At 39.7% G+C, this 25564-nt stretch overlaps 2 protein-coding genes across 4 annotated transcripts; both read right to left on the bottom strand.

The window, feature by feature from the left end:
- Positions 1-204: 204 nt before the first annotated feature.
- gbx1 (gastrulation brain homeobox 1) lies at positions 205-2550 on the bottom strand (the record flags this gene model as incomplete). The annotated part of the gene is made up of 2 exons (XM_079806025.1): positions 205-719; positions 2115-2550. 2 exons carry the CDS (start codon positions 2548-2550, stop codon positions 205-207), a joined length of 951 nt encoding a protein of 316 aa, XP_079662151.1.
- Positions 2551-6025: 3475 nt separating this feature from the next.
- asb10 (ankyrin repeat and SOCS box containing 10) lies at positions 6026-24778 on the bottom strand. Of its 3 annotated transcripts, none has more exons than XM_079806945.1 (5): positions 24388-24778; positions 16609-16876; positions 14070-14574; positions 7461-7574; positions 6026-7313 (listed from the first exon to the last, which is right to left on the bottom strand). In XM_079806945.1, exons 1-5 carry the CDS (start codon positions 24698-24700, stop codon positions 7128-7130), a joined length of 1386 nt encoding a protein of 461 aa, XP_079663071.1. In that variant the 5' UTR covers positions 24701-24778; the 3' UTR covers positions 6026-7127. The 3 variants fall into 3 exon arrangements, with proteins under 3 accessions (XP_079663071.1, XP_079663070.1, XP_079663072.1); XM_079806944.1 differs by having other exon boundaries at positions 16609-16891; positions 24388-24761; XM_079806946.1 differs by lacking the exon at positions 24388-24778 and adding an exon at positions 23794-24357.
- Between the last annotated feature and the right edge of the window lie 786 nt (positions 24779-25564).

Below are 25564 nucleotides of genomic sequence, written 5' to 3'. Positions count from 1 at the left end.
AATTGATATAGGCTATTCAGAATTGGATGCATATAAACCGATGATCCGTTAAGCATAGGCCTCGAGTTTTGAAGTGATGAAAGCGAACAAAGTAAGTCACTATCCTTGTGTCCTTTTAGGTGTGCTTCATGCATCTGTACTGCGTGACCCCTGACCTGCGGGAATGTTCGTTTGAGGAGTTCAGGGTCACTTTCATTGAGGAGTTCATGGCCTGCTGCCGGGCTCGATCTGTTGGTGCTGACTCCGAACCGCGAACCTGTTGACGTGCACGGGGATGGGCACCACGATTTTGGGGTTCCGGACGGGCTCCCCGGATCTGTTGTTGACGTTCCCGGCTTTGATCCGTTTCCATTTGGCCCTGCGGTTCTGGAACCAGATTTTGACCTGGACCTCGCTGAGTTTGAGCGCGTGCGCGATCTGAGAGCGCTCGGTGAGGGACAGATACTTCTTACAATGAAACTCCTTCTCGAGTTCCAGCAGCTGTTCGCTAGTGAAAGCAGTCCGCCTCCTCCGGCTCTTTCCCGCCGAGCCGCCCGGCGGTAACGCGTCCTGTGAGCCGCCTTTCAGTTTGCTTTTCTGGGCCGCTGAAGCGCAGGTGTTCCCGTCGGAGAAGCTCTCGTTCTCGCTGTCGGCTGAACTGTCCTCCCTGTCACTGCACGCGGCCTCCGCTGATTTCAGGTCCAGCTTCTCGTCGTCTGAACTGTAGAGTTTGGTTTCGCCTGAGGAGAATGAAAATTAAGCGTTATTCTACAGGCCTACAGATACGGTCATTTCAGGGGACAAATGTAGTGTTTATGTAAACAGTTGAAACTTAACGAATGCATTACAGGTGGTGCCAAAGGGACGAAGCGCAGTGAAAAGTTCTTCAATGACGACCTCGAATTAATTACTAATAAAGTAAATCGAGTGTAAAATAAAGGCATTGATGGTTCCATAAAGAACCTTTAACAAAAGGTTCTTCCTACTGCAAAAACACAATTAAAATAAGGCTCTTTTAAGATCTGTTCACTGAAAGGTTCTTTGGGGAACCGAAAATGGTTATATGGCTTCACTGCGAAACCCTCCGTTTAGAACCTTTATTTTTAGGATTTTCTCTAACATAATGAAAACTGCCTAAATGGCGCTAAACATTAGAATAATAATGTATGGTTTAATCTGCTCCATTTTAAGCTTTAATTGTGCAAACATTATTTCATAAATATCCTGAAACATAATACAATTCCTTCAAGTGGAGGCCTGTCTACATTTTCCAACCAATGACTTTAGTTGATTCCTTAGATTTTTCAAAGCAAATTCGGTGCACTTTTTTTGATGAAGAATGTTTAAGAAAGAGTAGAAATTACAGTATTGTAACAATTTGGATGGGGAAAAATATATATTTTTTATAACATAATGATAAACAGTGTGCAGAAACTTCACAACAATTGCTCATTTGTTCGTATCGTTTGCTTTGTGATTCAGTCTGCTAAACGACAACTTTGAAATATCTTATTTGGCAAACTATTTAGAAATATCACAAAACATATATAGCCTAATTATAATTGTCCCGGAGAGGAGGCCTGTGCCACCTGACTACTAATCAAACGACAATGGAAGTTTTCAAACTCAACGTGTTGATATTTCAATAATGTCCCTAAGAACAGTAGGCAATATAATACAATGCTAAATGTATAAAATGCACTTTATTTATCCAGCCCACAAAAACGACAGTTTTTCATTCAAAAGGTAACAAAAAAGTTATAATTCTTAGCTTAGATTTATATCATGAAACCACATGACATGAAGTTTGAATATACAGCAATTTTTTTAATGAAGTTCCACACTGTTAGAAGAACGATTTTTTTTTTCATCTTATCAAGCACCATTTTTATTGTGTAGCTATAGTTTTTTGGAGGTTAAAAGGTTATTTTATTTAGCATGTTGGTTTATGGGTTATAACTCGCCAGTATTTTCTAAAGAACTAGAGAATTAAAGTTTGTTTTAGAACTTTAGGCATCAGACTGTCGAACCCTTTTAATTCTTAATCAGAACTTTTACTTTGGATAAAGGTTGTTAGAACTTTTTGTGCTCGTGTTTAATCCAGCTGTCAGTGAGAGTTTGTCTCCGGTGCTCACCTGCAACCGCCTGAAAAGTTTCCGTGAAATTGAGGAGTTCGGAGCCCTTGAGCTCGTCATGTGGGCTCTCCTGCCGGTTCATCCCCGTCCCGTCCGCGCCTAACCGGGGTCCCGGAATCTCCTGCGGGGGATAGAAACTATCTGGAGGGTCCGTGAAACTGGGCAGGGTGGTGGTGAGCGCCACCATGGAGGGCATCCCCTGCCCCAAACCGGCGCAAAAAGTGTTGGTCAGACGCCCCGCGAACGATGCCAACGGTGCCAAGGGAGGGATACCCGACGGTAATGAAGAATGAGACAGGGCTTGTGGAATCATAAGCGGTCGGTACGGCATAAACATCGGGTAGCCCGTGTAGAGCAGGTGGCCCGGCCGGGGCTGTGGAGTGCCAATCAAAGAATCAATGGAAAACGCCGTGCCCGGACCGCTCGGTCTCTGCATGGTGAACTGAGCGCGGTCTGGTCGTATAAATCCCGTGCAGTGGCCTTCTGAGACAAATCACCCAAATGTGGTCCACGGTTATCCTGATGGTGCTGTAGGGTCCTCGCCGTCCAACTGACTGAGACCTGATGCGTTTTTTGTCTGGAGCTCTCAGTGTCTCAGCCTCTATTTGTCACATACTGAGACATAAACACACACACACACTCTCTCAATCGCGCGCGCGCGCGCTCTCGCACTCTCTCTCTCTCTCTTTCTCTCGGTTATCATCAATACAAGAGGATAGAAGGGGGAGTTGCCCTGGAGACTCATCCATCTTCCTCAAATTACGCTTCATTTCCTTATTCAGTCCCTGACTTTTTAGGCCGCCTAGAGAGAGGGGGGGTAGTTTCCCAGTGGGTCAAGTCCCCTCCTCTGGAAAGCGAATGTGAGGGGACTGCGCTGACCACACCAACCCAATCAACTATTATTAATTTTGATTGATGATAAGTAATTACTTTGTATTCAAGGGAAGATATATAACAACGGTTCTTTTGTTGATTCTTTTAGAGGCCGATGGCATCGGAGTCGTGAGGGCGGAGAGGCAGATGTTTCGGCCCTCTTGTGAGAGAGAGTCTTTTCTATTCTGCTCGGAGAAAGAGTGAATCTGGCCGACAATTATCCCCAAGAGAGAGATTTTACTGATGAAATGACGTTTGAATGTAGAGATCTGTGTGAACCCTATGCTGATAAAAATAGGGAAGTAGGCTATTACGAGAAGGGTAGGCCTAGCCTTGAAAATCCAAAAATATGGATTTATATAGATAATAAAATTGAGTTTTCTTGAAGAAAAGTGTCATGTTCTTATATGTAATCTTTGTATAGGATAGCCTAGGCTACTTTAATCAATTATATTATATACAACTTTCTATATTTTTGTCAAAATGTATTTTCTTTTAACAATCCCCATTAATTTTTAATCACGAATAGAATGCGAATTAAGGGAGGGGGGTATTTAAAATACCCTATATAGCTACACTCTAAAAATGTTTGGTTGTTTCAACCCGTGTTTGGGTCAATAGCTATGGCACAACCATTGGGTTAAAAAAAATTAAACCAATGGTTGTGTCCATATTTGACCAAAACTGAAACAATCCAGGATTTTTTTGGGAGTGTAGCTATATTTGCGTGGAAATGTGAAATACATTTCAAACGCGTTTTCAAATAACTTTCAGTCACCACAAAAGTTGGATAAGTTCGCTAAATGTAGGCTATATGCTAGCGAAAAGAAACCGCGGTTGTTCGCCTGAGGGGTAACCATAGCAACAGCAGGCAACGCGAGCGCTTTCCCATTGGAATCCGGGCGGAACTTCCACAAAACACAAGTAGGCCAACTGTCATTATTTATCACTTTTTTCTACATTAATATATTTAAAGTATATGACAAAAAAGTTTTGTTTAGATGGCTTAAGTCAAGCAGAGTGTTAGGGCGGCAAAACGACATTTGGGTTGCGCGAGATCTCAACAGATTAAACCCAGAAAATTACCGACAAATATCCCTTAAAATGCTGTCCCTCTGAAAATCACTGAATTATTCGCACACTGGTCATGAATAACAAGTAGCCTAGTTTCTTTATTTGACCCCAACAAACCTGCCTTTTTATGTAGTACATTTAACCTATTTATTTCTGTGTTTTTTTCAGACTTTTAAAGAAACATTTTTCTGTTTTATAATCTCTGGACAGTTACGTCATCTAGAAAAACAGGCAATAAAATGACCTTAGTTAATAAATTGAAAATATATGAATCATGTGCATTCACTTATGAAATCCATTGTAATGTAGCTTATGTTTAAATAACTTTATAGAGCCAGATTACAGGAGCGTCATGTAGGCCTGCTATCTCCAGATATTCAGAGGAAATGTCCTTGATTAATCATACAGATAATTTGACATTATGTTAAATAGCTATAGCTATACAGAAAATTAAGGAAAAGACTTTAAGAGAAAAACTAATCATACTTTCCTTAGTTGAGAATATCATTTCGATTTTAAGAAAAAACAAAGAAAGGGGGTCTAAAATTGCACCCTCTGAGCGGTTTCTCTTTCCCCGCTAAGCATTAATTTAATCGGAGATCATTTTACCGTTTAAATGCCAATTCACTTCTGATGATGATTAGGCGCTATTGAGTCCTGCGGGGCGCGAGCTCTCCAACTGGCCGTCTGATTGCGCGAGGACATAAACACATCACCTCCGACTCTGATTAGCGATGGAGGACCCACAGATGCTAATTATTCTTATAATTGCAAATGACTCCATTCAGGAGCAGTGCTCTTTGATCTATTGAAACCAGACAGCGTTCCCTCTCTCCCTCTCTCTCCCTCTCTCTCTCTCTCTCACGCTCCTGAATGGGACACAATCAGAGCCCCCCTCCTCTTGGTCATCGTATATGAGACTTTTATCAAAGATCTGTTCATAGACAATTGCTCTGGACCTTTGTTCTTCGGTACATGAAGAAAATAGCGCAAACAAGGCTTTCTTTGACGCGCAATTAATAACTTATAATCATTTTGACGTGCAGCATAATAGGGAGGAAAACGTTATTGCAAAAATGTGTTATGGTCTATATTGGGATGAATGCAGGTCAAGTGGGACAACTGGTAAGTGTTCATCCTAAACTGCTATGGGGTGACATTTTTTAAACAACACTAAATTATCAGAAAGTGTCATGTATTCAATCTAAGATAATAGTATGCTACTAACACTCACTCCTCATTCTAATGGTTTAGTTATTAATGATGATAATAATAATTATTATTCATAAAATGTCCATTGCTTTGTTACTACTATTTTTTTTAAAAGAGTCAAGGTGACAGGATCATTAGACATGAGACCCTCACATTGTCCCCCATCATTCTGCGCTCCGCCTTTACTTGTTGTTTATCATTCAAGCGCATGCCTCTCCATAACATAATCACATAATACTTCCACACAACTCATCTCCATAATGCTTCTCTGAAGGGAAAGCCACATGTGGCTGGATGATCCTTTGTCACTCATCTTTCAGACCGGATAACAACCAGTGACAAAAAACCTGACGTGGTACTCAACAGTTTAAAAATCATGCATACAATATTGTAACGTTACAGCAATATTTCCTATCATTCCTCTGAGAAGATCAAATATGATGATAGACAAATAAAGATGAAATCACTTATGGTGATGCTGACAAGGATAATGATCAAATATAAGAAAGTGCCATCCAAGCATATGTACCATAATAATATGCAAAGCCTAACATTAAAAATCAAGCACTGTAAAGTAGTTAAGCTGATAGAATAGAATAGAATAGAATAACCTTTCCTTCCTGAAAAAAATGGTTTCTTTTACTTGTCAATGGCTTTTTGCTAATACTTAATGGAAAATATTAAATGCATTATTAGCATTAATAAGAAATAAAATAAGAAAAGCAGCTAAAATGAATTACATGAATAGAAATACATTTTTATACAAGTTTATTTCACAAGAAAGTTTTTAAATGTTTTAAATATTTTCAGAAATGATACATTTTTGCATGAATTCCAATCAGTGCTTTAAGAACTTTCAAGAGGAGTTCAGATCCCATTTGAGCTCCATGGCGCCCCTCTGTGGTAGCTGATGAAATGGAGAAAGTGTGTTGCACTGAATACATCAACTTTATATACTGGCGTTCTGCATCCTCCCCCTGTTTTGTTCTTCATAAATATTTGTGTCTTTTAATACTTTAAAATAGATATCAGTAATAGTAAAACACATTTTAAAGTCACCATGAAACCAAATAGACACCATGTCACCCTATGGAACATGGCAGTATTTATTATAAATGATTTACCTGTGCACATCTTTTTTTATATATATATATTCATACCTTCATCATTTTTAAATCAAAATAACTTTTCCTCCCTCTTGCAGCAACATCTCTTCTCTGATGATGTTTACTGGCGAGAGGGCGGGGCAACCTGTCACTCACATGAGATCGACCAATAGCAAACCACAACCATCCAATTCATTCCACAAGACAAAATCAAGTCCCGCCCTACATATTTTCTCGTTCAAGAAGCCATTTCACTCGGATATACATCAAAATGGTCACTGCGATTTTCCTAGATCAACATATTTTTGTTAAACCTGGAAAAACATTCTTGTCCGGGGAAATTTAGGGAATTTGGATCTCTACCCCTAAAAGTAACCCTACCCATATCTTTCTAAAATAAGAGGGAAATGATATGTGAATAACACTGATGTAGAAACACCTAACCCTGATTGTAAGCCTAAAACGTGACATAAACTGTAAACTTATCTTCAAAATCTGATTGGTTGATTGAAATGGTCCAGGAACATGTTGCTCAAAAGACTATTGCAACCGTTTCATGGCGACTTTAAACAAAACTCACGAATTGGCATTAAGCAGTACTTCCATGTCATGATTTCCTATAAAATCCCAGCCTGATCGTATCGTCCTTGGTAAAGAAAGGACCATTTTCAATCACAAATCCTTCAGAATCACAAAGAATAAATCAAAACTCAAAATGCCTGTGTGCGTGCGTGAGGTTTGTGCGCTCTCAGTGCATAGAGTCTTTGAATGCCAGCATTATATAATTTTTAAGATAGGTTGGCAGACCCAGTTTAGGGACCACCCAGTGCAAGCGACCTTCCAGAAACGCTCGGAGTCTGTGGCGGGCCAGGTGCTGTAGACATCGGGGAGTTTGGCTCAGGGCAAACAGGGATTCGTAGAATTCCCGGTGTTTCTGTGCGAAAACAGGAGACTGAATTCATTTGATCTGATATTGGGAGTTGAGTTATTTCGATGTTTTTTTTATTTTAATACAACTTGCTTTTTAACAATCAGTTAAACATTATAAATATGAAAAGATTGAAAAAAGTCATCATCTGACCTGGAACACCTCAGGAGGAACCGCTTCTACCCAGGCGTCAGTGATTTTGAGGCGGTCATAGGCGTTGAAGAGCACTTCTATTGTTCGTGGAGATGTGCAGCAATATTTTAACACCTGTGTCAGATATATTAAGAGAATAAAGCTGTCATATTACAAGAAAAAACTAAACAAAACAGGAAAATGAAACTAATAAGGATCAAGCCTTGTTTATGTTATTTATCCTCTATTTTTTCATGTCATTACATTGTTTAGAGCATAAGAAACAAATAGGGGATTTTTTTTTTGTTGAAAAATTATATTTTATTCATATGTTATGATATGTCCTCTGTAGTTGACCAGGACTCAGTTGTTTAAAGCATAAAATTACATGAAATTGCATGTACAGGCAAAAACAATGGGATTTATTTTTAATTCAACAATCAATTTTTAGGTTTCAGGATTTTTTTAAGCAAACTTTGTTTAAAGATGATTCTGAACTATTTTATGAAAGATATAACGAAATGCATTGATATACCTTTTTACTTTATGAAATATGTGGGTAAAATGGCCATACTTGGGTTTTCCCATTCAATACAATGTATCCATACACTGCATCTAATTTGCATATTAATGTGTTCTTGGTGCAACATGTAATGAAAAAAGAAGTGTAATGGGAGTAATAATTGGCAACATTTTCATAATAATATCTAATATTTCATAGGAATATTGATATGTTATATCTTTCCCTATTCACTTATGTCTCCAAAATGCCTGATAAACATGATTTTTGGACATTTATGAAATCAATGCCATGTTTTGTAACAGAAAGTCATATTTTGATTAGAAACGCCATAACATTTTCCTGAGATGTTGATTTATAACAAACAATTTGAAAATTAATCTGATTTAAATTATAATTAAAAATATGATCATATTTCCATAAGAGTGCTAAACATTAAAGTCAGCCGTTTTTTAAAGACTAAGAAGAAGTTGTTGTCCTGGTGACATTTGGTATCTCTGCAAAGCCCCGAATGTGCTCTTTACAGGACATCCAGACTTAAAACTGTGACATGTATGATGTCAGAGAAATTCACTCAAATATAATTTCCACGACAGTGGACAAAAGTCTATTCGTGGGTCCCAAGAGGTTATAGCGGTTTTCTATTTAAATATATTTTAAAATGTAATTTATTCCTGTGATGCAAAGCTGAAATTTCAGTCTTTAGTGTCCCATGATCCTTCAGAAATCATTCTCATATATTCGAAACATTTCTTATTATGATCAATGTTGACAAAGTTGCTTAATATTTTTGTGGAAACTGTGATGCATGATTCTTTGATAAATAGAAAGTTCAAAAGAACATTACGAATGTCTTTTCTAATTAAAAATGATCATTTATCTCTGAAAATAGATCCAAATGTAATGTTCTTCAGAAAGCGAATAGATCACAAGGAATCAAATGTGCCAATAATAACAAACCCTTTCCCAATAAACAAACAGGCTGCATCCCAAATCGTAAAGACGGTATGTGACAAAAGAAGTATGTCCAAATTCACATACTCATAAAAGAGTAGGCAAATAGTATCCGGATGACATACTACTTCCGGCGAGATTCTGAAGTGTGCATATGATGGACACTTTACTATACCATGAGGCCACGGGAGAGGACTTGTGACTGGCAGTCGAGCAACGCAACTGACAGTCACATGATAATGACAACATGACAAATGTAGTATGTTCAGATAACATTTATATGGAGCCCTGAAGGGCATGTGGGAAAAAACTAGGAGGCTAAATTTATAAATCAAGGGAACGAATTAGTAATTGTCCGCACAATTTACTTTTTTTCTTGCATGTCATGTGCGGGGCTCCGTACATTTATTCTATATAGAACGTATCTTTTTATTTTTAGTGATTGTGGAGTAATTACTAATTCAAAATAAGTACCTACTCAAAAGAGAATGCGCGATTTCGGATGCAGCCACAGTCGAGGGAAGCCGGTCATAGATGAGCAGCTTTTTCTCAGTTTCCACCTGGAGCAACAGCCCCACCTGTGTTGTGGAGGTCAAAGGTGGAAAGTTGTATTTTTGGGGGAACATCGCATGGAATAATTAACTACTTGGGCTGATGAACAGATTGGGCCCCCCTCTGGGGGATTGTGGGGAATTTCTGCAATTACTGCTAATTAATCTCCTATTAACATTTGCCTCGTTAAGACTCAGGCAATTTATTTGGCACAAGTGGGACTCGTTGGATGCGTGATGTCAAGTGTTTTTAACTGTGCGCTTTTGAAAGACAGAAATAAATCCATCTGAAAGTGATTATTTCTGTATTTGTGACAACTAAACTATCATATGCTGCTTGCGGTGAACTTTAATGATGGTTTTGAGTTCATTCATTTGTGTATATTAGTTGAATAGGATAAATATATCCTGTGTGCTAAAGAAAACTGTCATTTACAGGCTGCAGATGGATGTCTTCCTGAGACAGGGGTCGTTCCGGACAAATGGCAAAAAGGTTAGTTCACAATTTTTCTGTGCATAGTCATATATTCACCCTTCATCCCATTCCATGACTTTTTTTGTGGTTTCTTTTATAACATTATTATTGTCTTTACTTTCACTTTTGACAAATTGTATGCATCCTCGCTAATTAAAAATATCAGTAGCTTATACCCCTAATCAAAAATACTTCATCATATTCAATTTGGAACCAATCCTAAACCGTCTTAATGAGATAATTAGACAAATAACTCAAAATAAGAATGAAAAAATAACCTAATGGATAAACTACAATTCTAAAAACATAAAGTGAAAAATAGGCATTTCAGATCATTCTGAAAGGGACCCTATTGTTTTGTTTTAAAGGTTCTTAAGTTTGTTTTTAAAACTGTAGGTTTACATGCATCCAAGGTTAAAAAACACTTTAATTTTCTCATAATATACATTGTACATCACTTTATTTTTCAAAGAGTCTGAAACGGTTTCTTCGTGCTTTCACACTAGCAGTTTTGGTGCACCCGGGTTCGATTGACATCAGAGTTCGGTTCGTTTGGATGATGTGAACGCGGTCTTCCGAACTCGGGTGTGCACCCGCGAACCGTACCCGAGTCCACTTAGGGTGCTTTCACACTTGGTTCGATTGCCTGGACTGAACCCGAGTTCGATTGCTCCCCGCTCCCCCTGCCCCCGCTGGACTGTGTTCATATTATATTATTTGGTTCCGAACCGGGGTGCGTTTGCGTCATCAAAGCAGCAGCTGTTTACCCGGTTGCTTAGTAACGACAGCGAGCGTGAAGGCGGCGAAATGCTTAGTGTTGCTCACCTCACTTTTATATTTTAGTTTTTTAACTGTTGGTTTTGTTTCTAAAGCTTCAGTACGTAATGGCACTTGCGTCTATATGCCGCGAATGTACTGCAAATGCTCTAAAAAACGCTGAAGACGAGCAGAAATGATATTTACAGCTCTCTGCTTGCAGTATGTCAGTCATGCTCGTCAGGAAAATGAGTGAAACACACACAAACACACATTTTTATCAAATCATACGTCATTAATAGCGGTTCACTTCCGCGATTTAGTACGATTGCGTTCACATCAGCAGCGAACTGTACCGGAGTTCACATGAACCGAACCCCAGACCAGCCTTTTTAAGCGGACTCTGGTACGGTTCGCGGGTGCGCACCCGAGTTCGGAAGACCGCGTTCACATCATCCAAACGTAGCGAACTCTGACATCAATCGAACCCGGGTGCGCACCAAAACTGCTAGTGTGAAGCACCCTTAAAAAGCTGGTCTGGGGTTCGGTTCATGTGAACTCCGGTACGGTTCGCTGCTGATGTGAACGCAATCGTACTAAATCGCGGAAGTGAACCGCTATTAATGACGTATGATTTGATAAAAATGTGTGCTTGTGTGCGTTTCACTTGTTTTCCTGCCGAGCAGAGAGCTGTAAATCTCATTTCTGCTCGTCTTCAGCATTCTTTAGAGCATTGCGGTACATTCGCGGCAGATAGACGAAGTGCCATTACATACTGAAGCTTTTGAAACAAAACCAATGGTTAAAAAACACAAATATAAAAGTGAGGGGAGCAACGCATTTTGCCGCCTTCATGCTCACTGTCGTTAATAAGCAACCGGGTAAACAGCTGCTGCTTTGATGACGCAAACGCACCCCAGTTCGGACCCAAATTATATAATATGAACACAGTCCAGCGGGGGCAGTGGGAGGGGGGAGCAATCGAACCAAGCGTGAAAGCACCCTCACACTAGCACTTTTGGTGCGCACCCGGGTTCAATTGACATCAGAGTTTGGTTCGTTTGGATGATGTGAACGCTGTCTTCCGAACACGCACCTGCGAACCGTACCCGAGTCCACTTAAAAAGGTTCGGTTCATGTGAACTCCGGTGCGGTTCGCTGCTGATGTGAACGCAATCGCACTAAGTGAACCGCAATAATGACGTATGATTTGATAAAAATGAGTTTCACTCATTTTCCTTGGCGAGCATGACTGATGTAACGTTACTGCAAGCACATAGCTGTAGATCTCATTTCTGCTCGTCTTCAGTGTTCTTTAGAGCATTTGCAGTACATTCGCGGCAGAGAGACACAAGTGCCATTACGTACTGAAGCTTTGGTAACAAAACCAACGGTTCAAAAACAAAAATATAAAAGTGAGGTGAGCAACGCTATGCGCACTACCGGCACATCCGGGAACTTAACTGTCAATTTCGTCACCGCCCCTTTTTAGGGGAAAATAAACTAGACTTCCCATAGACTTCCATACAAAATAGCCGACAGGCTATTGAATAACTTAAGAAATCACTAAGATTAAACATGTCAAGTAATTATATGTCCACCCTGCCTGCCAAGAGCGTGAAAGATACATCCACACACTTCATTTTGCCAATTTAAAAACATTTCCCTTCATTCTCCCAGCGTCAAATTGGTGTAACAAGTTACTTCGTTTTTGAAAGTAAACATCTTTAAATGTATATGCCTTTATATTTAGAGTACTGAGTGCACTTTTCTGTCCAGCCATACAACTAGCCTGACTTGGCTTCCGAGAGCATCATCCGTACTTCATGATTCAAAACGAAGTAAAATCATTCACTGGCTTACCTGGTGACTCGATGAGGTACGAGTAAATGTCCGGGTAAGACACCTCTGGCCACTGGGGGGTTGTTGGGAGAATGAAGGGACATGTTTTTAAATTGCCAAAATTAAGTGTGTGGATGTATCTTTCACGCTGTATGGCAGGCAGGCGGGACTTGACATGTTTAATCTTAGTGATTTCTAAAGTTATTCAAGCCTGCTGGTTGTGTACGGACGTTCTTTTGTGCCGCTATTTTGTATTGAAGTCTATGGGAAGTCTAGTTTATTTTCCCCTAAAAAGGGACGATGACGATATTGACAGTTAAGTTCCCGGATGTGCCGGTAGTCCTTATGCATATTGCCACCTTCTCGCTGGCCGTCGTTAACAAGCAACGGGGTAAACATCTGCTGCTTTTGATGATGAAAATGAACTACGGTTCAGACCCAAATAATATAATATGAACACAGTCTAGCGGGGGCAGGGGGAGGGGGGAGCAATCGAACTCGGGTTCAGTCCAGGCAATCGAACCAAGTGTGAAAGCACCCTAAGGCTATGTTTACACATTTTCAACTGAACACTTTTTGTGTTTGGGTCGTTCATTTACACGACAAATGTGTTTTTGGGGCCTGAAACGCGAGATTTTGAAAACAGGTTTCAAAGTGTAAGGTGTTGAAAACGATGCCTTTACCATCTCCATGTAAACAACAAAAATGTAAATTTGTGAGGGGTGACATCATGCGTATTACCTGTTCGCGAGGCGACTAATGGCCTGACATGCATAATACAGCCTTGTTAGTCATTTTCGCAGATCTGTGTGAACAGGGATCAGTTTGACAACGTTGTTGTCTGTTTTTAGTACATCATTGTCGTGTAAACATACCCTCAGTCTCTCTAAATCCCTCCTTTCCGAGAGCCTACTCTGCTCTGATTGGTTAGCTGGCTCAGTCTGTTGTGATTGGCCTACCGCTTACAGCACATGTCGGAAACTAAACGGCAATATCTGAATCTGCTTCAGTGCTTGATACACAGTGATTTGAACGATGGCGTCGGTTTTACAGTATCAATTCCAGCGCGAGTCATCGTTCTTTTGAAGTGCATGCAAAGTGGATTCGCAGAGTTGAAAACGGTGTCTTCTCAACAAGACGAAAACATGAACCAAACTCTTCCAGGCCTCAGCTACAACTACAGTGTTTGAGGGTCAAAGTCGACATTTTTCACGGTCAGAAATGTGTTACATTTTTACGTAGGTATGTAACAGGAAGTGAGATTGGAATTGTTTCAGCAGTTCAGAACTGATTCTTTCTTTTAGGCGACAATAACTTAATTTGTTGAGCACTTTGATCTTTTCATTTTACAGCTATTACACACTGCATGAAAGATGATATTCGAAAAAGCATAATAGGGGCACTTTAAAGGGTTCCAATTTTATTCCTAATAAGATTGGTTCCAAATTAGAATAGAAATTCCTTGACTAGGGATATAGGAATATCACATGACTTTGAATGGAAGGCAGCATACGTCCTTGTCCAATCCTGACCTTGGGCAGAGCTCCAGGCCACACCCTGATGGAGCCGTAGTTGAGAAGTGCCTGCACGATCCTCTCAGGCTCTTGGTCCGTCTTGTAGGTCACCACCTTAAGGATGTTATGCATTGGCGCTTCGCCACCGTAATCCATTTCGTTGACCAAGGCTTTATTCTCAAGCAGTAGATCCACCACGTCAGGGTTGACGTTCTTACACGCCATATGCAGTGGAGTCTGCTTGTCCGCATCACCGACCTGTACGTCCGTCCCAGCAGCCACCAGCATGTGGCAAACACGGCTGAAGCGATCCAGGGACGCGCGGTCCTGCGGCTGGGAGCAGGCAGCATTCAGAGGTGTGTGTCCTTCGTCGTTTTGGAGGTTTAGCGCAGCGCCGTGTCGTAAGTAGAGCTCCACGTGATCAGGAAGGCCATGGCGGGCCGCCACATGAAGGGGCGTGTCGTTCTCTTCCAAGCTTTGACTGTTGATCAAAGCGCCGGACGCAAGCAGATGTTTGGCACACCTGGAGAAACAAACACAAATATTACATTCTGCATTAGCTCTATCAATTTTGTTGGATATTATTTAACATCAAAGTCTATATTGTCTGCAAGTGCAAATGAGAATGAGGAGATACGTCACAATGTTTTCACTCCGAGTTGCATTTCGGGAAGGCGCCACCATATTGGGAGGATATGTTATCCGTTGCCATGGTTATTTCGACAGCGAGAATGAGAGATCAGCTTGAGATTTGTTTGCATTTTTTAGATACAGCGCAGTTTCTTGGGGAGAAATGGAGGAGGAGAAAGTGAAAGCCGAACAGTGTTATTTAGAGAAACTGCTTGACATCAACAACATCGACCCGTGCGACCTGCCAGCTACAGAATGACGCTACCACCTCTCACACACCCTGACATCGTCAGTTACCTGGTACCCCAATAGAGCCCCTTTCCTTTCGCTTCCCCTTTCTCCATTTCTCCCAAAGAAACTGCGCTGTATTAGCCTGACAAGCCAGACCCACATCGAGATGTTGGGTCTGGAAACTCACCATTGACAGGGCTCAATCCGAGGGGTGGGATAAACGGTTGTCTTTCAAACTCCCTCTGCACGCAATTGGATAGCGCAATGAGCGCCAAAACCAACCAGAGCGAAGAAGAAGGTGAAGCCGAGCTAACGTTAGTTGATAGACTTTCGCCGTATCCGGTCGGCAAAACTTCGAACACACCTTCTTTTCTTAAGAATGACTTCAGTGCCGTTCTTTGTTCTTTTCTCAAAGAAAAGCTTAACTCCAAGTCTTCCAGAGTCGCAGCCAGAGCCGATTCAAAAGACCATCAGCTTCTTTGTTTACGAGTAGCACTCAGAACCTCCGCAACTCTGCCATGACATTTCGTCATTATGTTAAGCCCGCCCACCGACTCTACACACGCTGTGATTGGCCTGACCAGAGTTTGGTTTTTCCAGCTCTCAGGTCTACCGAGAGTTGCTAGACTACACTCGCGGCAAAATACATTTTCTGCCGGTAGGGTGCGTCTAGATTTCTAGGCTAGCGCTGTATTGCAAAAATTCAAACAAATCTTAAGCTGCTCTCTCGGTCTCACTATCAAAATAACCATGGCAACGGATAGCGTATCCTCCCAATATGGCGGCGCCTTCCCGAAATGCAACACGGGGTGAACATTGTCATGGGGTGAACATTTCTCAATACTGGACAAAAGTCTGGGGTCAGTGAGATTTTTATTGTTTTTTTTTAAGAAGTCTCTTCTGCTCACCAAGGCTGCTTTTATTTGATCAAAAATACAGTAAAAACAGTAATATTGTGAATTATAACAATTTAAAATAACTGTTTTCTATTTGAATATATTTAAAAAATTTAATTTATTCCTGTGATGCAAAGCTGAATTTTCAGCATCATTACTCCAGTCTTTAGTGTCACATGATCCTTCAGAAATCATTATAATATGCTGATTTGCTGTTAAAGAAACATGTATTATCATTATCAATGTTGAAAACAGCTGTGCTGCTTAATGTTTTTGTGGAATTGATACACTATTCAATAGTGCATTCAATTGATCAAAAGTAACAGTAACAACATTTATAATGTTACAGAAGATTTCTATTTCAAATCAATGCTGTTCTTTTGAACTTTCTATTCATCAAAGAATCCTAAAAAATGTAAATGTTTCCTCACAAGTATTGATAAATACATTGATAAAAATGAGAACCATAATTAATAATTGAGCACCAATATTAGAATGATTTCTGAAGGATCATGTGACACTGAAGACTGAAGTAATGATGATGGAAATTCAACTTTACATCACAGGAATTACATTTTAAAATACATTCAAATAGAAATATATTTCTGTTTTTTACCCAATTTTTTATCAAATAAATGCAACCTTTGTGAGCATCAGAGGCTTCTTTGAAAAAACACGTAATTACTCCAAACTTTTGAGTGGTGGTATACCTTCATTTCAAGTGTCAATCTGACAGTCATTTGAAATCGTGAAGTTCACCACAGGATTTCCTGTAATCACAGCACTGAACAAGCACTTACTCAAGGGAGTCGAGTTCAGTGCACACGTGCAGGGGCATCTGCCCGTCTTCATTGGTTGCGTTAGCATTGGCTCCGTACTGCAGCAACAGCTTGGCGCACTCGGGCTGGCACTCCTCACAGGCCTCATGCAGGGCAGTGGTGCCCCCAGGTGCCAGGTCCACTCGAGCGCCCCTCAGGAGGAGATGCCGCAGACATTCGGTGAAACCCCGGCCAGCGGTGATGTGCAGTGGTGTGGTCAGCTCTTGTTCATACGTCAATGACCACAGTCCTGAACAACAGAGCACTACTAGGAGATTATCTGAAGATTCCCATATTCAATATTGTACAGTTAGTTTCAATTTTACATCAGGAACTCATGAACAGGACTGGAGAGTGTGAAGATTGAAAGCATTTTTGCTCAGTTTGTGTGGAAAGTGCCTGGGCTAAAATCTAGCAAAAGACTCTTGTAGGATTTTTTTGGTGCATTGTCTGACTAATTTTTACATTTTCATACACTACCATTCAAAAGTTTGTGGCTGATAAGATTTCTTAATTTTTTTTTTTTTAATTCTTCTGCTTATTTGATAAAAAAAAACCCAGTGAAAACTGTAATATTGTGTAGTATTACTACTATTTAAAATAAACCTTTTCTATCTGAATTTATTATAAAATGTAATTTATTCCTGTGATCAAAGCTGAATTTTCAGCATAATTTCTCCAGTCTTCAGAAAAAAATAATCTTTCAAAAATCACAAATCATTCTAATTCACTGATTTACTGCTCAATTATTATTGTCGCTCAATTATTAATACTTAATTGTTAGAATTTCCAAGGATCAGCATTCTTCCCTAAAAGTGATCGGGCCGACCAAACCATAAGGGACTTGAGGGATGGTAGTACCCACCCCGACTACAACGTCACCAAGGCTCGCCCCAGTCAGCCTGATGGTGATGCTACAGCTATCAAAATACATTTTTCGGGGGTTGTGGATTTTTCAGGAAAAAAAAACTACTTTTGAGCACTAGTCCTAGGTTTTTTTCACCCGATCGGAACCAAACCATTGCAGAAAAATTCTCTAAAGTCTGATTGTCAATAATTATCCCAAAAAAAGAAATATCGATTCATGTCCCCAACGGGACACCAACATTTTCGAAGTGGGTCACTTTTTTCCCTCTTGAATGGAATGAGATTTCAGCAAACTCGGTACACCTATGAATGGGCTCGGTTTGTGGTTTCGTAAAAAAGGATGCGGCGACTGGCCACTTGGTGGCGCTATAAAATGAAAAAACATGAAAACTACTATAGATACACAATAGACAGTTAGATTGACTTGAAAACTGGCATGCAGTGTCTTTGTCCAAGGTGCCGCGATTGTCTACGAGAACAATCACGTATCTCAAAAAACATGGCCGCCGAATGAACGGCCCATGAAATTTGAGCGGCTGTCAGACAAGGACAACGGAGACTCATGGCTTATATGAGAAATGTGAAAGAAATTGACCACCAGTGGGTGCCTTTGTTTTTTTCCTGTGCATAAAGGATTGGACATCACATGATTTTTTTGCACATGCCCACTGCAAGGCCTTGAACCCCGTTAATTGCTACTTGCAGCTATATTGTTTCTTCTTATTATTATCAATGTTGAAAACATTTGCTGCTTAATATTTTGATTAAGAGAAGGTTCAAATCTTCTGTAACATTATAAATATCTTTACTATCACTATTGACCAATTTAATGCATCCTTGCTGAATAAAAGTATTAATTTCATACACCAATATAGCGGGTGTATGATGTATATTACAATGTTATGATGAACTATATCAAATACTTTATATATAGGAAGACGTGCATTGCCCAATAGACCCTTTTCACAGACTGTGATGACGCGTTTTAACGGTCATCAATATCGTAAATCCTGCAACGTGTTTTGTATTTTCATTTAAAAAAAAAAAAACATATGTAGCTACATTTATAACACTTATACTTTGTATTTCATTACTTTTGCATCAAATTACAAAAACATGTGAGGGTGTTTCTAATACAGCGTCTTTGGGAGTGATGGTAAAAATTAACATATTTCTCTCTTTTCACTGCCGTTATTAATCTCACTCTATTTTTTCCCTCTTTTTGAAAGTTGTGAAATCACTATTGTGGCGTTTTTCTTTAGCTATTTGAGAAAATGGGCACACAAAAAAATAATGAATGTATTCTCTCATTCACAGCTATAATATTTAACCAGACTATGACGACTGCCATTTTGAGAAACCCGGAAATGTAAAAAGGGTCTATATGGGGAATAAGCCCCGCCTTCTAAATGAAAGAGCCAATCATTGATTAGTAAAGTCATCGCGTCACTGCAGCTGCTGTTAGAAGCTCGGGTTGCTATAGAAACAGGCAGTGTTCTGAGACGCGCGTTTAGGATTGAGCATGCGCATTAGCTTTGTCCAGGCTGAAAAATGCAGTTTTTTATGCCATCATTCGAACGCTTAGAAACCAAATTACTAAGACAATTGTTGTCAGATTTCATTAGTGATTTCAAATATGAAATTTAGGCTAATCATAAGCTTGGCGAACAGTTTTGGAGAATTTGATATTTCCCCGTTCAAAGAGATGGGAACGTGTCCGAGGGGCGTTTCAAAGATGGCTGCCGAGTGAAATGACTTGTCTTAAAGGGACTCTGACTATATGCCTTTCTCCACTGACGTTCTGAGTTGTTCAAAGCGTTTCTAAGGTGATGATACATGGGCCAACTTTTTGAACGATGTTGCCGTCAACGGGCAACCAGGTGAGACACAGGGCCAACGACTGATCTAAAGTAACCAGATAGAAATTTGTTTCTTTAAAAAAAAAATCTTGAAACAAACTTTTAAATGGTAGTATACTTTTTATAGATCTTTAATCTTAACAATAATCTTGGATTATTGTTTTGGATTCATATTCTGTTGTTTGATGACATTCCAGATGCATGATAACTGTAACCGTTGGTTTATCTGAATTCACTCATTTACTGCTAACAAAATGCTAAATGAGTCACACACCAACATCCAACATCTAAATACAGCAATGCCTCTGACACTTACAGTGTGTTCTTATAGATTAATAAATTAGCAGATGTCATGATGCACATGAGCAGACAATCTTGTCAAGTTTCATTACTTGTAAAATGACAGTGGGGACAGTCTGTTCATAATGTAACTAGTTTGTCTCCTATGCAATATTCTTTTTTTTTTGGTGATCAGTACTTTATCAAGTTTCAAGGGAACAAACATAAACACAAACTTATAAAAAGACCCCGAAGCAACCTCAAAGTCACAGTCGGGGTGGCAGCAATAAGAAGAGAGCAATCTATGTGTAACCGGAACACATAGGGGAACAAATAACTATGACAGCAGGTGAGTCTGACGTGGAAATACTGGAAATGAAGATGCGTTAGTGTGGCAAAGTTTAAGTGCTTGTGTATGTGCACAGGAATGTATGCATTGCTGTGACTCTCAGGAAGACACAATGCATGAAGAAATTATAAAATTATTGTGTCCACACTTGAAATGCTTCATTTTATGCTATATTCTGTGCTAGTAATTTATTTTGGATGGTCAGGTTTTTAGATTTCATACTGTACGCTTATAAAATTAGATTTATCAGTCTGTACATATAAATGCGTTCAGTCTCAAGTCTCAATTTTTTACATTCTCTTCATTCCTGACAACGTCCTTTCCCTTAGAAGCTGAGACAAGTTTCTGCAATGGTACAAAGCTCATACCTTAAATATTTAATGATGCAAACATTGTCCGCGTGACATTCTAGTACTAAAACTTTTGGCATCACAATTATGGACACTAACCCAAACTCAGGAGGTCTGAAAGTGTGCTAAACCACATTCAAAATGACATGAAATGACAAAATGACAATGAGTTACTCTTAAACCAGGGCTAAAATTGGCATCAACCTGGGGTTAAAAATTACATTTAAATCAGTTTTATATGCTACACATAGTGTGAAAGGCCTATATTTATGCCATGAAAGCCACTGAGAAACTGTACTTGAACAAATTACTTAATTCAATACCATTTTACTTGCTATCACTAAAAAAACAAGCACAATTTACTGATTTTCCTTTTGCATGTTTTACACTCAAATGCAATTGAGTAAAATCCACCTATAAGTACAATGAACATGCGTTCAGATTTTTCGAAGGCAAATGTTTACACAAAATTAATTTATCTAAACATACATTTTTAGTATGTCCCTGCTTGTGACACAATAATATTCAGTTGTGTTTTTATTGTTGTTTATATGTCTATGTTGTGTTTTTAATATGCTTTACGACAGACCATTCATAAGTCAACACCATTGTTGAGTGTTTTCTCTTTAAAACTGCAGTGATCTAAAGACAGTCTTTGAAATTTCTGGTGTTTCTTATGTCACAAACTATCTTGTAACCAATCATGTCAACGTGTGGGTGGGCTTTAGCACATCATTACTATACTGTGAAGCAGTGGAGTCTCAAGAGAAGCCTGGTTATCCAAGTGTATTTACTGAAATATAAAAAATCAGGTATATTTCGGAATATAGCGGGTGTATGATGTATATTACAATGTTATGATGAACTATATCAAAGATTTGATATATAGGAAGACGGTGCACTCCGATTACTTATGAAGAGAAAGGGAGAAAGTGCAATGCCCAATATGGCGAATAAGCCCCGCCTTCTAAATGAAAGAGCCAATCGTTGATTAGTAAAGTCATCGCGTCACTGCAGCTGCTGTTAGAAGCTCGGGTTGCTATAGAAACAGGCAGTGTTCTGAGAAGAGCGTTTAGGATTGAGCATGGGCATTAGCTTTGTCCAGGCTGAAAAATGCAGTTTCACATTTCATGATTCGAGCATTTAGAAACCAAATTAATAAGACCATTTTTGTCAGATTTCATGAGTGATTTCAAATATGAAATTTAATCATAAGCTTGGCGAACAGTTTTGGAGACTTTGTTTCCCCGTTCAAAGAGATACAAGCGTGCTCGAAAGGGATTTCAAAGATGGCTGCCGAGTGAAATTACTTGTCTTAAAGAGACTTTGACTATATGCGTTTCTAAAGTGATGATACATGGGGCGACTTTAAGGATACTGAAGGTAGCTGTCCGACTCTGAAATGTTGAACAGGAACATGGTGTGCATTATTAGCGGTTTGATAATGTAGCCAAGCGAAAGGCTAATCATATTAATTGCTGTTATGTGTTCAACGTTGTAAAGAGCGATACCTTTATGCAGCGTTTACCTCAGTAAGTTGAGGTCTGAGCTGGTGTGAGTGAGTGGAGGCGGGGATAATTTGCATATTCATGAGTCCGCGAATACTAAATGAAGAAAGGGTGGAGAGTATTATTTTTCTAATAATTCTAAAAAGTGTCTATTGACACCAAGTGCAAATTGCGTGCCTTGTTGGCAAGTGCTATTCGCACTAGCTCCGCCAAACAATGCCTGTTTGGGAAAAACAAGATTAAAAAAATAAGGGACATATATCATTGTTTTCAGTGGCAAATACGAATAGAGCGTCACGAGCGAGTGATTTCAATGTTAAGTCAATGGAAATGCGTGTGGACGCGCGTCTGGAGGTCCTGCGGCGCGATAGAAGCGTTTCGCACAGCACGATGGACGCGATTCCGCCTCATCCGCGCGTCCAGTTCGTGCGAATGACGAGAATTGAGCGTCGAGCGATACGCGCGAGTGGTGCTTTTTGTGAATTCACGCATTTGAAGCGAATTTGCGTCTGACACCCGAGTTGAAGAATCTGAACTTTGGCATCAATTCGTGCCGCGTTAACCAATCAGGAGCCTGCTTGCTGCTGTCACATGGTAAAGTGACGTGATGAGAAACCCTGCATAATTAAAAAATGTAGTTTTAAGACTTTTTCAGGTGAGAATGTTGTTGTTTAAAGCTCAAATCTGTGGTTTATTTATAAAGAGAGCGCCTTTAAAAATAGTAAAAAAATTATCTGCCGTTTTTGGAGTTCAGTGCTCATTAACCCCGGCGAGAGCAGCCTTTCCTCGGCCAGTCCTTCTAACGTTTGCCGCTGGCTCTGATGTCCTGTAGTGGTTCGTCTTGTGTGGATCTAACGGGTGATCTTTGGTGTCATGAATCTATAATTTGTTGTCTGCCTAATCGTTTTGACTGAGGGCAAAGAGAATTTTGATAACTTTATTTTTTAAGGATATTTAAGTGAAGATAATGTAGGAGTTGCCTGGACCACATTTGAGTGGCTATTAATGTTTAATATATATTTTAATGGAAATGAAAAGAGGCAGAGTGATGTTTTATGACATATTTCTCCTGGAGCGCCTTGAACACGCATTTATTTGAATTTATACGCGCGTCCAATTCACTGTGGACGCGCGTGCGAATGGATTCAAAATGTTAGACACGATTTTGCCGCTCTATTTGCGTTTGGCATAAGTACTAAAGATCTAGGTTGACGCGCTCGACCCGGGTTCGAATCCGCCTTTTGCAGAGCTCGCTTTTCTCTATTTTCCTATCACATATCACATCGGAAAGGCATTTACTTTCAATAAAAATTAAGAAAATGTTCTAAAAATGGAAATAAAGTGCCTGACGAAATATTTAATGATAATAATAATAAAAGCATTTATTGGGTAGAGGTAGGTGTAGGGAGGCCTTTTATTGTCCCATTAATCATCCATTTAATAATTTTAATAAATACAATAATTTACACTCTATGTTATTATTGCATCCTGTTAATGTACAACAATACTGAGGTGCAAATAGTATGTATCTGTCAAAATAAATTATAAATAGCTTCTAATTACTATTTACACATATTGCAAAGAACTTTTCCATGGTGTAAATAGAATATAGCCTATCACTATTTTCACTTAGTAAATAGCATCTATACAGCTGTTTGCATTTAGTGTAAATATCATCTATCACTAAGAAAATTTTATTTTCACAGTGTAAATAGAATCTAGTTGCTATTTGCTCTTAATTTAAATAGAAATTATCGCTAAGAAAATATGCTATTTTCACTTAGTGTAAATAGCCGCTGCCATTATTTTTCACCGGAAAAAAAGTTTAAATATGTCATTTTGATCAAAGATGAGTTTTAAGGGGGGACTTTAAGTAAACTGAACAAGCAGCGATATCATGATATATCATAAACAACTAAAATAATTTCATATCATTTTGTGTCCATGTGACATACTTAGCCCTCTGTAGTTGAACCTGAAGCTCTTCCACTCCTCTATGTTGCTGGTGTCATATATGGCATCAATGAGATAAGCATATTCTGGGTCATCAATGATACTAATAACGGTGATGTCATCTCCGACCAGAAGCGCATTCCAGAATTGGAGGATAAATCCTGACGCTTGAGCCGTTGCGATCACGTCGCTGCGATATTTCTTTTGTTTGCGAAATTTAATCTTTGGCCCCATGTGTGATGTAAAGCGAGGAGCAGGTACGAATCCAGCTTCTACTTCACGCTTGTGTTGATTGTCTGAGGTGCTTTTCAGACTGGGCGCAATGTTGGAGATGTTTGCCCTGAATATGTTTGGTTAGTCTGCTGCCTGGTTTTAGAAAGGGGCTATTTTAAGGACTCCTGGCGTGACCTTTTAGAACGGTCCAGAAACCTGAGGCTGTCTGGCCAATCTGAGAAGTAATCAGTTCAAGTAATCATGGCAATCGAAACAGATCTCTTGGGGACCACCGAAATACTCTAAGCTCTAGGAGACAATTGCAAAGTTGAGCTTGACAACAAGTTGAGATCGGTTGCACAACTCAAACAACTTTCTCTTACCTCTCACTTTTCCACTTGCGACATAGCGCATGGCTCCTCCCTGTGGCTGGATGAGCAGGTCTGAAGGAAAGCCTTTGGAGAAGAGCTCTTTTACGGCCTTTACGTTTCCAGTGTACAGGGCATTTTGAACAAGAAGGTCTTGGCACACCATCGGAGGGTTTACCATGGTCTGCCTCGAAGACGTCCCTCTGTCCCGGGCTTCTTTCCTCAGCAGGTACCCACTGAGAACTGGGGCAGCCAGTCTCATCTGGTGCCTCTCCTGCTCTAAAGAGCGCAGAGAGCTTGGATTATACATGGGAGTTCTTCTAGACATGTCTACCCTAGCTTCGTCTGGGCACTAAAAGGCCTGGGATCTTTTAAATGGCCTTCTGCTCGGTGGGCTTGTTTTGATATCTGAGTAGGAACTTGGCCACATGTGCATGGGGACTATTTTTACAGTGTCACGTGGGTGGGACATAACTTCACAGTCTATGTTCGCTATAGACAGAAGGCAGTGACTCATTGTTTATGTCAAATGCTGTTTACCAGCAGGTCAGCCTTGTTAGTATATTCGGATCAATATATACACTCTTGCTTCATTCGCTCATTATTATATTATATATTCATTAATTATGAAGCCTAAGTTATGAAGCCAGTGACATTAAAAAACATTGGAAATATTTTTTCTTTTCCATCTTCACCCATCTGTCAAGGTTGAGCAAAATTCTGAATTTGAGAATTGTCATTCTGAATGAGAGATGATTTGAATTGGCCAAACACCATAAGATGTTTATCCATCCATCCATCCATCTGCCCATCCATCCATCCATCCATCCGCCCCATCTATCTATCTATCTATCTATCTATCTATCTATCTATCTATCTATCTATCTATCTATCTATCTATCTATCTATCTATCTATCTATCTATCTATCTATCTATCTATCTATCTATCCATCCATCCATCCATCCATCCATCCATCCATCCATCCATCCATCCATCCATCCATCCATCCATCCATCCATCCGCCCCATCTATCTATCCATCCATCCATCCATCCATCCATCCATCCATCCATCCATCTGCCCATCCATCCGCCCCATCCATCCATCCATCCATCCATCCATCCATCCATCCATCCATCCGCCCCATCTATCTATCTATCCATCCATCCATCCATCCATCCATCCATCCAT

The sequence above is a fragment of the Gobio gobio genome (genome assembly GCF_949357685.1).
Source record: "Gobio gobio genome assembly, chromosome: 23".
Classification (NCBI taxonomy): Eukaryota; Metazoa; Chordata; class Actinopteri; order Cypriniformes; family Gobionidae; genus Gobio; species Gobio gobio.
The sequence above is the reverse complement of the archived record's forward strand: the minus strand, read 5'-3'. Positions and strand labels throughout refer to the sequence as shown.

Bases quoted from the DNA above. Each gene is read 5' to 3' on its own strand.
- asb10 (XM_079806944.1), bottom strand. From the start codon at position 24,700: ATGTCTAGAAGAACTCCCATGTATAATCCAAGCTCTCTGCGCTCTTTA. The intron at 14,575-16,608 runs GTAAGTGCTTGT...TTGTTTCTCCAG, and splicing joins ACTGAACTCGACTCCCTTGA to GTGTGCCAAACATCTGCTTG. The intron at 7,314-7,460 runs GTCAGATGATGA...GTTTTCGCACAG, and splicing joins TTCCTCCTGAGGTGTTCCAG to AAACACCGGGAATTCTACGA.